The following is a 15,952-nucleotide window of genomic DNA, read 5'->3' on the forward strand; positions in this document are numbered from 1 at the left end:
TTGAACTCATTGTTTTAGCCACTTAGAATTCTGTGGTAGGTTTATTTTAATAGTAAATGATAGAATGTCAACAAAATATTCAGGATTAGAGATGTAAGAGTTACAAATGAATGCTAATTTATGTAAGATAAATAATTCTTTGATCTTGTACTGACCAGCATGAACTGAAACAAAAGTAAACTGTTCAATAAAAGTTTAATTGGCAGCAACTTCAGCATTAACAGCCAACACTGACAGTTAATTGCACCAGTTCTATGAATAGCACCCAGAACCTCTGACCTGTTTACATCTTGAATGCTGCAAAAACAAAAAGCCACCTAAGAATATCGGCAAGAAGACTGCTAAACTTCACACACTCTTATAGTCTAATAGACATATCCACAAGAAGCATAGTAAAAAAAAACAAAAAAACAATCATATCTGTTGGTCTGATTAATCACAAATGCAACAAAGATGAAATTACTATCAATAATAATTAGTGTGGGGCAACTTGCAAGATTTCCTCTGTTGTTATAGATATCAGAGCAGCTCTGAGGACAGTTACCAAGAAAAATATTTGTAATACATTGTGCTGTGATGGTTTGAAATCCCGGAGGACCCATGTTCAGGCCTTGAGAGAGTGTGATGTGGTAGACGAGGCCAAAATTGAGCAATTTTTGCATCAATTTACTGGTTGCATTTGCTGAAGATGACACAGAGAATACTATCCCAAAACAAGGAGATGGAAACTTTAGGCTTTGGGAATGTGTTTGTGCCAGAAGAACAGGGTGACTGCATGACATTAATCACTCAGCCAAGGACTGAAAGTGACTCATGAATAGGTCTTCCAGCAAGACAATAACCCAAATCATACAGGAAGAAGTACAGTAAAGTCATGGAGCACCTTAACCACTGTCTGGGTCTTAGTCCAACAGAAAACCTATAGAGAGAAATGAAGCTCTGTGGTTTCCAAGCAACAACCTTTGAACTAAAAGATTATGAGAAGATCTGAAAAGAGGAGAGGTAGATGTATGCAAACCGCAGGACAAACTGCATGAAATATTTGACAGCTTTGCTTGCCAAGAAAGAGTATTCCACCAAGTTTAAAGTCTTATTTTAAATAGCAGTGTCAAAGATGCATTATATAATTATGTTTTCTTTGTTTTGGCATTCTTAGTATTTGAAAGACTGATTTCAGATATTTTAGCACAAACTAAGACTATTTTTAGATTATTGCTGTTTACAGATATATAGATACATGTAGTTTAGTTGAAGTTTAGTTTTGACTTTTAACTCAATTAAATGCTCATTATTTATTCCTAGCAGGTGTATATGACGTGATGGAGGTGTTGTATCAGCTTGATATAATAATGCTTGATTTTATTCTTTTCAACACTTACAAAATAAAACAATAATAACAAAACCAGATCCGTGAAAAATGAAACAGAACGACGAGTAAGTTTAAATACTTTTATTGTTGTTTCACCTCATTGGGGGCTTAGATTACAACACAAGAGAACCAGGTGATACTAAGTCAGTATAAAAATAAATTAAGGCAAAAATAATACAAAATTCCCTTTTGTGAGACCTGAGCTAACGTAGACTCTGTCTCTGTCATATAATTCGATACGACAATGACAGTAAGATGTGCATTCACAATAAGTTATTATTAAATAGAAGACTTCTGACAATAGGACAATACATTGGAACAACAGAAGAAAAAATATTGCTACTACAAATGAAGATGAAGATGCATGGAAATGTAGCAGTCGTTACTGATATTATCTCGCTGAGATAGTTCTAATGAGCATGGTCAGGAAGGTTTATCTTTACTATTCCTACAGTTTCCTGATTTACATTCTCCATGATTTGCATGGATTTTTTGTAATGAACAGCCCAAGCAGATTATAGAATGTCACAGTGGTAATAACCAAATGCTGTAAGGAAAACTGCTCATTTTCTTAAGGATATAAAGGCCTTACTATAAATTAAGACTACGTCAAAGAGATAATCTAGCTATTCATACTATGTTCTATGATTTTAAGATGTTGTTTCCCAGTTACTTAATTTAATTTCCAGAATGTCTTACATGTTATTCTATTATTGCCAACACTGTAGTCTAGAATTACAGACAAATAGTCTGGAGAATTAACCCTACAATTGTTTACAGCTGCTAACATGTGGCTTTTTCCTCTTCACATTTGCTTCACCCTCTGCTGCAGGAGAGCCAGTTGCTGGGCTACCTCATTGGGCAGGTCAGCGTTCACCTGTGTGGTGAAGTATTTCCTGATCTCATCCACCTCCCTCTGCCAGAATTCCTGATCCAGGGAGAACAGCTCATCCAGGTCCACATGTCCCTGAAGGCCCTGGAGATTTAGGGAGTCTCTACAAGGCAGGTAGCCCACTGCTGATGGCATGGCGCCCTCCTCGCCATTCACCCGTCTGAACATCCAGTCCAGAACGCGGATATTTTCACCAAACCCGGGCCAAAGAAAGCCGGCAGTGGGGCTCTTGCGGAACCAGTTGACATGGAAGATCTTAGGAAGCTTGGCACCGGGGCGATCAGCCATGCTCAGCCAGTGAGAGAGATACTGGCCAAAGTTGTAGCCAAAGAAGGGGCGCATAGCGAAGGGGTCATGCATTATTACTTTGCCTGGAAGAAAAAGTAATTAGAGAGTTGTCAGTACACTGTATGTTAACGTGAATGACATTCATGTGTTATTTGTTGTCATTCAAGAATTCTGAAAGTGGTTTTTTCTTTGCAGAATTTCAGATTAAATTGTCGCTAGTCTAAAACAATTTGTAGAATATTAGGCAAAAGTCAAAATGATCATCTAAGAAACTCCTTAAACATCCACTGATTGTCTTTCATACCAAAAAAGGACACTATCGTATGCTGACCTTTGTGTTCGGCTGCAGCAGTGGCCTCTGACCTCATGGCAGCGCCAACAAACACACCATGCTGCCAGTCAAAAGCTTCATACACAAGGGGAACACCTGAAAATAAGCAGATTCATTATCCAGTTATTTTCTGAGAAGTATTTATGTATTATTTTTATTTCATGTATTTAATCAAAGGGCAACTGGTGTATTCATTTCCATCTTTTGTAGTCTCTTCTCACCTTCTGGTCTACGCCCACCAAAAATGATGGCCTCTATTGGCACTCCCTCTGGAGACTCCCACTGTGGGTCAATAATGGGACACTGTCTTGCCGGAGTGCAAAAACGAGAATTGGGATGAGCACAGGGCTCGCCTACGAAGAAGAAGAAGAAAAAAGAAAGAAACTAAGAACTTTTTACTTTTATGACACTCACACACTTCTTCTCAGTTTTAAAGTATATGATCTTTCTGTTATTTATCCCTATTTTTTATAATATAATCTTGTACTCTGAAATTATTTGGGTCTAACAATTAAAGATTAAAAGCTTTTTTTCTTGTTACGAGACATTTGAAAATTGCTTTCGTTACACTTCTGTTTCCACCTTAAATACTGGTTTTAAATCTTAGACATCTTGTAGTCTTGCTTCTTTTTCTTCTTTTGTGAGCTGTTGCTTAAAATCAAAGAGCTGCTTACCATCTTCTGAGCGCCAAGGTTTGTTCTTCCAGGATGTGATGGTAACTCCCTCGGGCAGTGACTGGTCCATTCCCTCCCAGTACACACCACCGTCACTTGTCTCTGCAACATTTGTGAATATGGTGTTCTTGATGATTGTTGCCATTGCATTGGGGTTGGTCTTGGCTGAGGTGCCGGGTGCAACGCCAAAAAAGCCATTCTCTGGGTTAATGGCTCTGAGGTTTCCTACAACCAGGGTGAACACACAAATTAGAAATGTTAAAGTCCGCTGTACTGGATTTATGACATTTTTGACATTTGTACATCCTTGAAGACCTTTAAAAAGACATCCTTCCTTTACCTTGGTCATCAAACTTCATCCATGCAATGTCATCTCCCACACATTCAACCTTCCAACCAGGCAGCGTGGGGCAGAGCATGGCCAGGTTTGTTTTTCCACAGGCGCTGGGGAAGGCTGCTGCCATGTACTTCTTCTCTCCAGCAGGGTTGGTGACGCCCAGGATCTGAACACAGGAAATATTTGAGATAAGATAAGATAAAACTTTATTAATCCCTCGGGTGGGTTCCTCTGGGAAATTCGGAAATTTAGTTTGATGAAAATGAACAGAATGTGGATGAATCCAAAATTTAAGTGACAGTCTCATTTTCATTTCTTACCAGCATATGTTCGGCCAGCCAGCCTTCCTCTTTAGCAATGCGTGAGGCAATGCGAAGGGCAAAACACTTCTTTCCCAGCAAAGAGTTTCCTCCGTAACCACTTCCAAATGAGATAATTTGTCGGCGGTCTGGGATGTGAGCGACTAGTGTCAGCTCAGGGTTGCAGGGCCAGTTATTCACCAGAGGCTCTGAAAGACAAATTAGTACATTTGTTCATTTCAGTGGTCTATTAGCAGTTTTGTGGCAAAAGCGCTATTGTGTAACTAAAATATAAGTGAAAATATTATTGAGCAACAGTAATCAGAGGAGTAACTGATTCATACTCATAGTAAAACAGTAGCAATATCCAGTAGTCCTCCATATTGCTACTGTGCCCCCCCCCCCCCCCCCCCCCCCCCCCCCCCGTATAGCTACAAGAGAATGAGTCGATCAGTTTTTGACATACTTTTGAGTGGCAGAGGACAGCCGACAGAGTGCAGACAGCGGACAAATTCTCCAGTCCCCAGGGCGGTCAGAACAGCTTTCCCCATACGAGTCATCACCCTCATACTGGCCACCACGTAGGGGGAGTCTGTCAGCTGTACTCCAATCTTAGAGAGAGGGGAACCTACTGGACCCATGCTGAAGGGAATCACGTACATGGTCCTACCTGAGGATAGATACAGACAGGGATGTTCTTATTATTATGTTATTTCAATATTATTTTAAGGTTTTTGGTATTTGAGACATTCAGACAGTCAGGAAAAGAAGAAAATTTGCCTCCAGCTCATTTAAACACTTTAAAGGCAGTGTAACTTGTAAAAATAATCTCCGATAGTGTTTCTTCTTTCTAAAAAGTACCTGCTGCACTGTGGATATACTTGTCTAGATTCTCAATGCGGTCCCGGAAAGGGGAAAAAATGTATTCATTTAGTCAGTGAGTGTACTATTGATGAGTGAAAACTTTTGATTTCTCAAGTTTTTCTAGTCCTATATTTGAGTTAAGAACTGATAGCATTTATGAAACACGTTCGTCTCTGGTACCTCTCATGCAGCCGGGGAACCGCTGAGCCATGGCTTTGTCGAACTCTTCTGGGGGCATCCAGCGGCCCAGCTGGCTGATTCCACCTCCTAGTGGAGTGGGCACTGTGTCCTTCTGTTCCTGGGTAACAATAACTGTCTTACTCTCCACACGAGCCACATCCCTCGGGTCCGTTCTGGCCAACCAGCTGCAGGAAGAGGGAGAAGAAAAGGAAGTGCACAAATATTGAAAACTTTAGGACTTTTGTTTTAAATTTTAATTTGTTGTACTTTATTTTAAAGTAGGCAACGATTTTAAAATCTCCTAAAGCAGCCACAAATCAATATAATAATAATCAATATGTCTTCTTGATATCAGCTGGTAAAATTGAATGGTGTGATTGAGCTACCTAGACCTACTGGTTTGTCAAGAAGTAGAAATTTTCCAGGCATGTTTTATATTTAAACAGCTGCTGATGACAGAATGATGTGTGTTGTAATTATCAACAGCAACAACCCTGGGCATCTCCCAGCTGCACCAAAGCACCACTGTCCCAGCTACAAAAACAATCCAAGCTATATTCAAGAAATTTAAAGCTATCGTTAGCAATAATTTCTTCTGTTTTTCAATTTGAAACCCTCACTCACATAAAAAAATAACTAACTAAATAACTAAATAAGTCTCTTAAAAAAAGAAAGCCTTCCATAAACCACTGAGTGTAACAAACATACCAGTTCTCATATTTGGTGAGCTTCTTGATCATCCCCTGTTCCTCCAGCTGGGTCAGGATGGCAAGGTTCTCCTCGTCTGAGCCATCACAGATGTGAATGGACTCTGGCTGGCACAGGGTCATATTGGTCTCCAAAAACTCCCTTACAGCTGGACTGAGGGCACTGAGATCACCCTGCAGGATCCTGGGACCACTCTGGTTCTGGGACGGGATCTGAGGAGGCATGGTGAAGGTTCTGGAGAGAGCGTGAGCTGATAGACTGAGGGGAAAAGGTGACAGGAAGTCTGGAAAGAAAGATTTAAGTGGGGGTGTGAAAAGGAAAGGGGAAAAAGGAAGATGGTAGAAGAATGTTGGAATTGAATAATATGGGTGAATAATATGGTGACAAGGAAGAGGAAAAATATAAAAGGAGGATAAAGTTTCGGAAATAAAGACAAAAATGAGGACAGACCAAGAAGAATGAAAAAAAAAAAAGAATGAAGCAGAAAAATGGTCAAGGTGGAGTAAAATTTGGGATAAAAGAGAGTCATGGGGGGGGAAAAGAATTTTAAAAAAGTCAGTTTTGTGCATACATATTCTCAAAAAAAAAGTGCTCCACTGCTGCAACATCAAGAAATCAAACTCTGGGTGATGCAACAGCATCCTTGTGCAGATACCTCTCATTCTGCAGTGATCCTCACATTACTTTGCCTCATATTATTTTACCCTCCTCACTTTAAACATGAGCCCCACTGAAAAGAAAGAGCAGTAGGTTACCTTCAGTAGTTTGCCTGGAGTGCAGAGCCTTTAGCTTGGTCTCATCTGCTGAGGTGTCCCTGTTGCCTGTTTGCAGGAGAGTTGAGGACTGTTTCTCCTTCTTGGTCAGTTGTATCTCCTATGGAGAGCTTTGTCCTTTTTATACCCTGGGACGTCTCGCAAGACAAGGGAGGGAGTGGGGAGGGGTGGTTTAGAATGGGGGAGGGAGAGGGTGAGGAGGTGTGTCAGGAAGGGTGGTGGTGGTGGGGGGGTGGCCCTTGCGTTAGCTGGGTGAACCTGTTGTTCCCTGCAGATGTGAAAAACACAGTGTGCAACAGGCTGCTGGTGAATCATTACTCAGCAGCAGCACGTAATGTCGTCTTTGAATAACCGGTTCCCTCCGCCGCTGATCGCTGATAGCTGGCTCAGATATGAAAGAGAGGCAGGTAGCTATGCTTTCACTGCTGTGGCTGTCTCTCCCTCTGTCTCTCTTTCTGAGTAACACATGTTTTTGGAGGGAAAACTCAAGGGGAGACTGCCTGGACAAATGCATTTTTCTTTTAGAATGATAACAGTTCGTCTCTTACCATCCAATCAAAAAGAAGGCTGAGACAATAGCACAAGATTTCAATCTTAAAATTCTGAAATAAACAGTAATATATGCTCACATAGTTTTCAGCATTTTGTAGTGTAAAATAGACTTTTGCCCTGAAGCAGCAAAGCAAATCCAATTGATATAGTCTCTGATTCAGGCTGCTGCTGCCAGTGTGGTAACCTCCTGTGACGATTGCAGCAGTTGAACTTTGGCCTACTTTACTCGATGATGTAAGTTCAGGGTTCAGTGTTGCCAGAACTATGTGTGACGGGGGCTCCTTGGCTGGCCTCCTTTTATTGGCTGTCAGGCAAAGGCTTGCCTTTGTGGGATCAATGGTGGGTCACTGGAACATGCGCCCGTGTGCGCAGTTCAGAGGAACTGCTGAATAAAGTCATCGACACTTAATGATAAGAGGTAAAAGCACATGTTGGAGATAAGCTCAAGGCATTTGTAAAAGTTGTAGCAACAGTTAAAGAAGTAATAAAGGCATATGTTTCAGCATAATTTTAATGACTGTCCAATTGCCACATGACAGAACGGCAGCTCTCCATGAGCTGGAGGGTTTTCTTCATTCTGCTACTTAAGACACTGGTATGCTACATGTCTTTAGGAATAAACTGCGTTTTAATGCACCCTCTTTTTCAAGTTAAGTTTACTTTTGAGCTTTAGTAACAAAAAGAGGTTTAAAAACATATGATCAAAACCAGAGTTGCACAAATGAATGCAAATTAAACTAAATTATTCAAAGGTCAAAAGTCGTTATTTGTAAAGGAAGGGAACAAATCTGAAAAATTGTGAAATATCTGAGAAGCAACTGTGACTGTGTAACATGTGGGAAATGGGAGAAGCTTTGTTTTGTTAATAATAATAATATATTCTTTTAAAGTATTGAATATTCTAGTCCATTAGTAATTTTTCAGCTAAGGTTTTCTAATATTTCATTAAAGTGTGGTAAACAACGCAAAATGGACAGATCACAAATCAAAGAAAAATCACTGATATACTTTTACTTATTACTTATTACTTATACATGTGGCAGACGTTTCAAATGATGAGGAGCTATAACAGCTTGTTTCAAACAGAGGATGAACTGAGGGGCTACAGTAAATCATACAAAAAAGCATAAACATATAAATTTGGAAACGATAGGGCGCATTCAAATTAAGGGATGTGGGAAAGTATCAGCAAAGGTCCACTACAAGTACAGTTTCTGGAATTGATTTCTCCAAATCAAATTTCAGTGAGCCCTCATTCCCTATGGATGAGGGCATTATTGTCCTGGAAAAGACCACTCCCATCAGTATAGATGTGTTTGCAAATGTTATTACTCAGAACCACTTTGCATTGATTTGCACAGTTCCTTTCCTGTAAGGCAGGGGTGTCAAACATAAACTGAGATCTACTGTTAAAATTGCACTTCTTTATATTATTTAAAGACATCTCATGTAGTTACACACTGACAGAAAGTAGAGTTTCACTCAGCTTGATTATTCTGAATCCAAAATGAATGATGTTAAAACGACCCAATGGCACATAGGACAACTTTGTACAACAGGTCTCATTATCCTCATTGCCAGCCAGGAGTGAGATTTGGAAAAAAATATTGCATTTTTACTTTAATTTAATATAATCTATGAATTATAACAAAATTTTAGCTTGAAGTAGAAAAACAACATCTCTGAAATGTCTGCATCTGTATTAGACTGACTAACAAAAAGCACCAGAAGGCTCTACAGTAACTGTGCTACAGTTCAAAAAGGTAACAGTTGGTAGGCAATGATATAGCTTGGTCACAGTACAGGGACAAGCTTAATAACAGTGACAATAAGACTGGCTTGGATTGTTTGCAGTGTACACAGGTTCAGCTTGTATAAGTGTGCAGTCTCATAGGAGTCTAATCCTGTGAATAATTAGTAACAGCTTATGAGTCTAAAGCTTGTAAAACCACCTTTAGCACCAATGATTAGAAGTAATAATTTTCTTCATGACTTTAGCAGTCTCTCACAACACTGAATTCTGAAGTTAGTGGGCATTCATTTCTGCACGGCTCTTTTAAGGTCCAGACACAGCATTCTGTTGTAGATTTGCTGGTCTTCTTCGGATTGTTGTCCTAACTAAACATTAGCTGTTGGACAGATGGTCTCAGATTTGATTTTCTGCAATACTTCATGGTTGACTCAATGACCACAAGGGGCTATGATTTCTATGTAGTATGGCTACAGATCTTGCCCCAATCTTCACCTTTTCGCCACCCTACTGACAGATGCTGGTGGTGATACGCTAATATGCTATTATTTTTGTGGCTGTGCATTATGTCCAAACCTGTCCACTTTGATCCAAAAGATATTGTTCCAGAACCTTTGCAAACTGCAGATTGGTAATACATTTAAACAAGATGTATTTGTTTAATATTTGTTAATTTGTAATATTATGAACGTTAACATGACCTGTAAGGTTTGAGGTGTAGCTCTTGGGTTTTTTGCAGTTTGACCATTAAGCATTGCACCATCTGACCTTGATCAGTTAATCAAGCACATTTGATTAGCTCTACAGACCCTATAGAGTCCTGTGAAAAATTATTGCAGCAATTTGTTAAACTAATAAAGTATAATTGTACTTGTACTGGTAGTAGCTCTAGTATTAACCCACTTTCCTCCTACAGAAGGAGTACCATCATCATTGATAGGAAAAGGCAAGTAGTAGTGGTTATAGCAATTGTAGCTAAACTTAGTACTTGTTGTAGTACTGATAGGAGTGGAGTGCTACTTTTAGTGTAGATATTGTCTCTAAATATAACTGAATGCATGATAGTGTTGCAATTAAGGGGGGATATTTTCCTGAACATGGTTTGTGGAGCCAAGTGGACAAATGTCAGTACATCTGAGCAGTTATATAGAAACAGCAGTGAACAGGAGTAACCTCACACAGGGTCCGACTGAAGGTTGAAGACAACAAGATGTAATAAAAAGGAAACTCCTCGACAATGGCCCTTAAAGTTGTGTAACACCTGCAGCTCAAGTGTTTCATGAACAATATGTTCAGTTATTCAAGAACTGTCAGCTGTCATAAAACAAAAATACCCAGAGGATCTTCAACTTTAATGACGCTCATATTATCAGCACAGCTCAAACCGAATGGAATCTGAACAAAACTGCAGCAACGGGATGTAAGTGAATGGAAGCTAATATTGTCAGATCTTAACAAAACTACATTTTGAACTAATTAAACACAACTCTACTGCATAATATGTTTCTCCTGAGTATTTGTTAACATGTTCATGCTGCGAACTTAAAAAAATGATAATGTGTCAGAACTGCTTCCAGCTTGTGCTATGTGCTCCAATAGGTCAAGAAAATCATTTAATGCTGCTTTAACATAATGCAAACAAACATTCATGCATCTTATCTTTTGTATGTGAACAGATGACAGATACTTCTTTAGGATGATAAGTTGTCACCTTGCAACGGGAGCGAAAACTAGTTAATTTACACATCAAGAAATCAATGAGGAACCTGTTTATTCATTTGAAGTGATTTAGGTTTGGGGCTAAATGTTTTCCAGGTCCCTTGTATATATTTGGCTCCTCCTCCATGTTGCCAGATGTTTGCAGTGGGTGATAGGTGCTGCTGCAGGCCTGCAAGTTTGGCATCTTTTATTTCAAAGCTATGGTGTTGTCAGTGTGGAGTTTGGCTTTGTCTTGCTAAAAGCTCACCTTTACAGAAAAATATGTCATCTGGATTTTTGAAGCAGTTATTGCTTTCAAAATATCTTTCTATATAATTTTGTATTAATGGGACCTTCACAGATGTGGAAGTTACCCATACCACCTGTAATAATACACTTCCATATCATCACAGATGCTGGCTTTTCAACTGTGTGCTGGTAACAAGCTTGATGAGCCCTCTCCTCATTAGCTCAGAGGACATGGTGTCAAAAATAACTTCAGATTTTAATTGCTCAGAATAATTTTACCCTTTTCCAAGTCCATTCGGACTGAGCTCAGACCCAGAGTAGATGGCAGCTTTGCTGGATCGTGTCTATGTATGTATTTTTCTTTGCATGGTAGACTTTAATTTGCACTTTGGGCAATAGTGACAAGCTACCCGCTGACAGTGGTCTTCACATGTCTTCCTGAACCCATTGCAGTGCTTTCCTTTACTATTTATTCTGTCAAATAATTTTTAAATATAAGATTTAAATCTTCATTCTATTTCAAACAGTATCCAGAATTATTTTTGTCTTGAGGGGAAGGTCCCAGCTCTTAGGGCAAATGTGACCTCAGAATTTATCTTTGAGGAAAAATTCTCAATACAATAAACAATAGTTTAGTGTAAACTGAAGATGTCCTTTAATACACTACAGATCCCAACCTACCTAAGAGGGCAAAGCTTTCTAAAGCTTTTATCTCCTGATGTATTATTATAGATACAGGGATACCTTCACTGTCAAAATAGTCATTCAATTCAATTCAATTCAATTCCATTTTATTTATATAGCGCCAAATCACAACAAAAGTCGCCTCAAGGCGCTTTATATTGTACAGTATATCCTATAATAATAGATACAGAGAAAAACCCAACAATTATATGACCCCCTATGAACAAGCACTTTGGCGACAGTGGGAAGGAAAAACTCCCTTTTAACAGGAAGAAACCTCCGGCAGAACCAGGCTCAGGGAGGGGCGGCCATCTGCTGCGACCGGTTGGGGTGAGAGAAGGAAAACAGGATAAAGACATGCTGTGGAAGAGAGACAGATGTTAATAACAGGTACGATTCAATGCAGAGAGGTCTGTTAACACATAGTGAGCGAGAAAGGTGACTGGAAAGGAAAAACTCAATGCATCATGGGAATCCCCCCGGCAGCCTACGTCTATTGCAGCATAACTAAGGGAGGATTCAGGGTCACCTGGTTCAGCCCTAACTATATGCTTTAGCAAAAAGGAAAGTTTTAAGCCTAATCTTAAAAGTAGAGATAGTGTCTGTCTCCCGAATCCAAACTGGGAGCTGGTTCCACAGAAGAGGGGCCTGAAAACTGAAGGCTCTCCCTCCCATTCTACTTTTAAATACTCTGGGAACAACAAGTAGGCCTGCTTTGCCTGCACTGAGGAACAAATTGCAGTCATAAAAACTGCAATTTGTTTCTCACTGATTATGAAGCACTTCATTGAACACATTAGTCAAACAAGTCTAATTAACCAATAAATGTATATAAATACTCGAATTTTAGACAGATGAATTTTAAATACTGCAGAGTGGAATATCATAAATGGAAACTGCCACAGTGAGATGAGAAAAGCTTCAGGCAATGGCCATTTATGATTCATGACTAGCTGGTTCCATCACATCGAGGTAAACTTTACCATTAACAGCTTGGCTCAAGATGATTAATCCCTTCCTTATGAAGGAAAAAAAACTCTGTATATGGCTGGTCTAGGTTTCCAGCATTTAATAGCTACGAGTGCTGCTGCACTGACATTTATAGACTGTCACAATTCACCACTGGTTTATACAGTGACAAACATGGTAGGTTTAAGTGAGTAATGTGAGTAATGTCAGAACTTACAATACCTTTGGAGTGACATAGAGACAGAGAGAGAGAGAGAGAGAGAGAGAGAGAGATAAAGAGAGAGAGAAGCAGTCTGTTTATGAGCTTTCTGGGACAAGAACACTGATAGTGCTGCACCGATTGTATTCATCAATAACAGCGACTTGGTGAACAGCTGACACTGTTATTTTTCAGAGGTCTCTGTGTGTCTCTGACCAGTGCCTGTACAATGTTTTAAATAAATGAGAGACCTTTATTTTCTAACTCATTTCCTCACCTTGCAAAACAAATGCATGTTCAGCAGATCACCGTTTCACTTTACAGTACCTGGTTTCTGTTTTTGCTCAAGTTAGAAGCCAGCAACAAAACTTGGGTGGAAAGGATGAAAAGGCTGTGATTGTGGAAAATTTCTTTCTTTACAATCAAAAACTCAGATGTTTTGTGCCACTATCAGCATGAGGTGGCTGGGTTGCTTACAAGTGCAAACATCACTGAACACAATGTCTTTGAGCTATTATGTCATCATCTATGCAACAAGAGTATACAGTGTATATATCACGGAAACATTCACTAACAGGGAAAATTGGCACAAACAGATATGCTATCTCCAGTTTTGCCTGTGGTGTGGTTGGCAGCGTGCTAACTGGTGAAGACAGTCAACACCTCATATCAGATATCCTGCTCACATTTGCCATGTGTTCCACCAAAATGAGAGACTGCAGGTTGTTTAGGTGCTTTTCTACTATTAGCAAAGATCTACACTAACAAAGCAAAAATAAATTAATAAATGTCCCAGTTTTTAACTCTAGCCCTGCAGTAGACTGGGTGTTCCCTGCCTTTCGATCTATGGAAACTGAGAGGCCTCCAACCCTGAATAACACAAGGGGTTAGAAAAACAGCTGGCTGGTTTAACTAATATATGTGTGTGTATATATATATATAGTTAATATATGTCACTGAGTGGTGAGAGAATGAAAGTGATTGAATAGTTTTATCTGTAAAGAAAGAAGGTCCAGATAAGGCAGGATGGATTTATGAGCTACAGACAGCTAATCAGTTGAAAAGACCAGTGACTTAAAGATCAAATCAAATACCTTCTGATGGCTGAGCACTGCAGCATTGCTGCAGGAATAGCAAATGAGCTAAAAAGAGAAAATGAACAAAAACTGCAAAGACCAAAGTGAAAAAGGTGAGTTTTCCTAATAAACATAGCTTACAAAAAGACACATTTACATAGTATTACTACTCGTCCTGCAGTGCAGATATCAGAAGTATTTAGCTGAAATCAGGTACCAAGTAGAATGACCTAAATCAAGCATTTTGATTGCTGGGAATGATGTTTGTATATTTCTGGTGATCAACAAAATGTCTTTTCTGTCTTTTCACCAAAGAGACTACAAAAAAGATACATAATAAATCATTTGTAAAACGCAAGAAAGACCTTTGCAAGTTAAAATTTCTAAAAGGATCTGTTGGGTGGCATGTGTCAAAGGTGTGTCAAAGGTGTGTCAAAGGTGTGTCAGAGCGTCACCAGAGTGACAGCAGCCGATAGAAAACAGACTGAAATGTGTCATTCAGGCTCGGTCTGAACTGTTCAGTGCGTGAGTCGAACTCTACAGCAAACAGCAGCTGCATCAGAGGGGGTTAAAGTACCAAGTGCACTGACGTAAAGGCACACACCCGATAGCACTGGGGGTCTTTGTTGAGAAAACACTATTTGTCAAAGGTGCAGTAATGAGTGACAACAGAGAAGATTTTGGAAAATATATTCAAATTAAATGGTCATTTCCAGGTATAGAGAAAAGGCCTTCTGTAATGCCTCCTGTATGACTTTGTATTATTTTTGTATGAATTTGTAGTGAGGGTGTCAAGCATACTGGCCTCAGACCAGAGTCAAGCAGCTACAGGGTTGATTTCAGCCCATTGGATGGCTTAGCAAAGTGGGACCCTGTCCTGGACCTCTGATTTACTTCTTTGGAATTATGAGATACTTATGTTCAAGTTCTTGAGTGCCTTTAAACTTCGTTATTTCTATTTCTTGGTCCTTGTTTGATTATGTTAGTTCCTCTTTTCCCTGTCCAGTCTGTGCCAGTCTCATCTTTGTCTTGCACAATGTATCCCTTCCTGTTCCCATAATTATCTGTGTTTTATCCTTCTGTCTCCCCCTCTTTCCCGTCTCTGTCTTAAGTTTGTATGTCTTAGTCACTTCCTATTTTATTTTGACAGTTCCTTGTCTTGTGTGAATCACGCTCAGTTTTGTTTCCCCTGTTTCGTCAGTTAGATTTTGTTCAGCTGAGTTCACAGGTGTGTTCACACTGCCCACAATTCCCTCCTGTGTATATATTATCTGCTTTCGGTTCTTTGTAGTCTCCACTCAGATGGTGTGTGAATGGCTGTCTATTAAGCCTTAAGTCAGTTTTGATATTTCGATATTACATCATCATTTCGAAAATTAAATGTTGTCTTTACATACTTTAATATTTATTTTGATTTTATAGTAAACTGCTATTAAGGTCATTTAATTGTTGCATTTTATTTCAGCTGTTGGGCCTTGAATCTTTCCTCCTTGATGGTGTGGTGGATGCCATAAGCTGCTGCTGCTGCTTATTTTTGGTGTCTCCTTTCAGAATCAGGCTGTGTAATACTAACTGTGGTAGTGCAGATGGTTGCATGTGGCTGTCCGGGCAGAACACATTTAGGACTGAACACCCTGCTCTTTCTCTGTCTCCCTCCATTACTTCTCCACTTCTTCTTACTTTTTTAGACCACACAATACTGCGCATTCAAGCGGCCACTCACTTAGCTTAACCTTTAGCTGTCTTGTTACAAATTCTGTTAGCAAATATGATTTCCCACTGCATTTCTTTTGTTCTGGTATAAGGCTGGCAGAGTCTGTAATTGCAAAAAGGAAAAAAAAAGACATTGCATTCTCAAAAGGTAAGAGAGATAATTGTTGCAGTACTGTAAATTTAGCTGCAGTGATGAAAAAAAGGTGATTTGTTTCATTAGAAATCTCCCACTTTGTGATGTTAGCTGTCTTATAAGTTCATGACTACGAATGATAAGTTCATTCAAAGTCACAATCAGAAAAATCACCATGATTTTTTAATATCGTTTAATTTTCATCTTAGAAATT

General features: G+C 39.3%; 1 protein-coding gene across 1 annotated transcript; it reads right to left on the bottom strand.

The window, feature by feature from the left end:
* Nucleotides 1–1,435: 1,435 nt before the first annotated feature.
* Nucleotides 1,436–6,862, bottom strand: pck1 (phosphoenolpyruvate carboxykinase 1 (soluble)). The gene is made up of 10 exons (XM_026167318.2): nt 6,698–6,862; nt 5,943–6,225; nt 5,235–5,419; nt 4,657–4,860; nt 4,212–4,399; nt 3,895–4,057; nt 3,555–3,779; nt 3,102–3,233; nt 2,881–2,976; nt 1,436–2,632 (listed from the first exon to the last, which is right to left on the bottom strand). The coding sequence occupies exons 2-10, from the start codon at nt 6,164–6,166 to the stop codon at nt 2,175–2,177; spliced, it is 1,875 nt and encodes a 624-aa protein (XP_026023103.2). The 5' UTR covers nt 6,167–6,225; nt 6,698–6,862; the 3' UTR covers nt 1,436–2,174.
* Between the last annotated feature and the right edge of the window lie 9,090 nt (nt 6,863–15,952).

Source organism: Astatotilapia calliptera, chromosome 5, assembly GCF_964374335.1.
Source record: "Astatotilapia calliptera chromosome 5, fAstCal68.1, whole genome shotgun sequence".
Classification (NCBI taxonomy): Eukaryota; Metazoa; Chordata; class Actinopteri; order Cichliformes; family Cichlidae; genus Astatotilapia; species Astatotilapia calliptera.

Coding starts and splice junctions, on each gene's coding strand:
- pck1 (XM_026167318.2), bottom strand. CDS start 6,166: ATGCCTCCTCAGATCCCGTCCCAGAACCAGAGTGGTCCCAGGATCCTG. Junction 4,058..4,211: donor GGCTGGCCGAACATATGCTG/GTAAGAAATGAA, acceptor TCCTGTGTTCAG/ATCCTGGGCGTCACCAACCC. Junction 3,780..3,894: donor GATGAAGTTTGATGACCAAG/GTAAAGGAAGGA, acceptor CCCTGGTTGTAG/GAAACCTCAGAGCCATTAAC.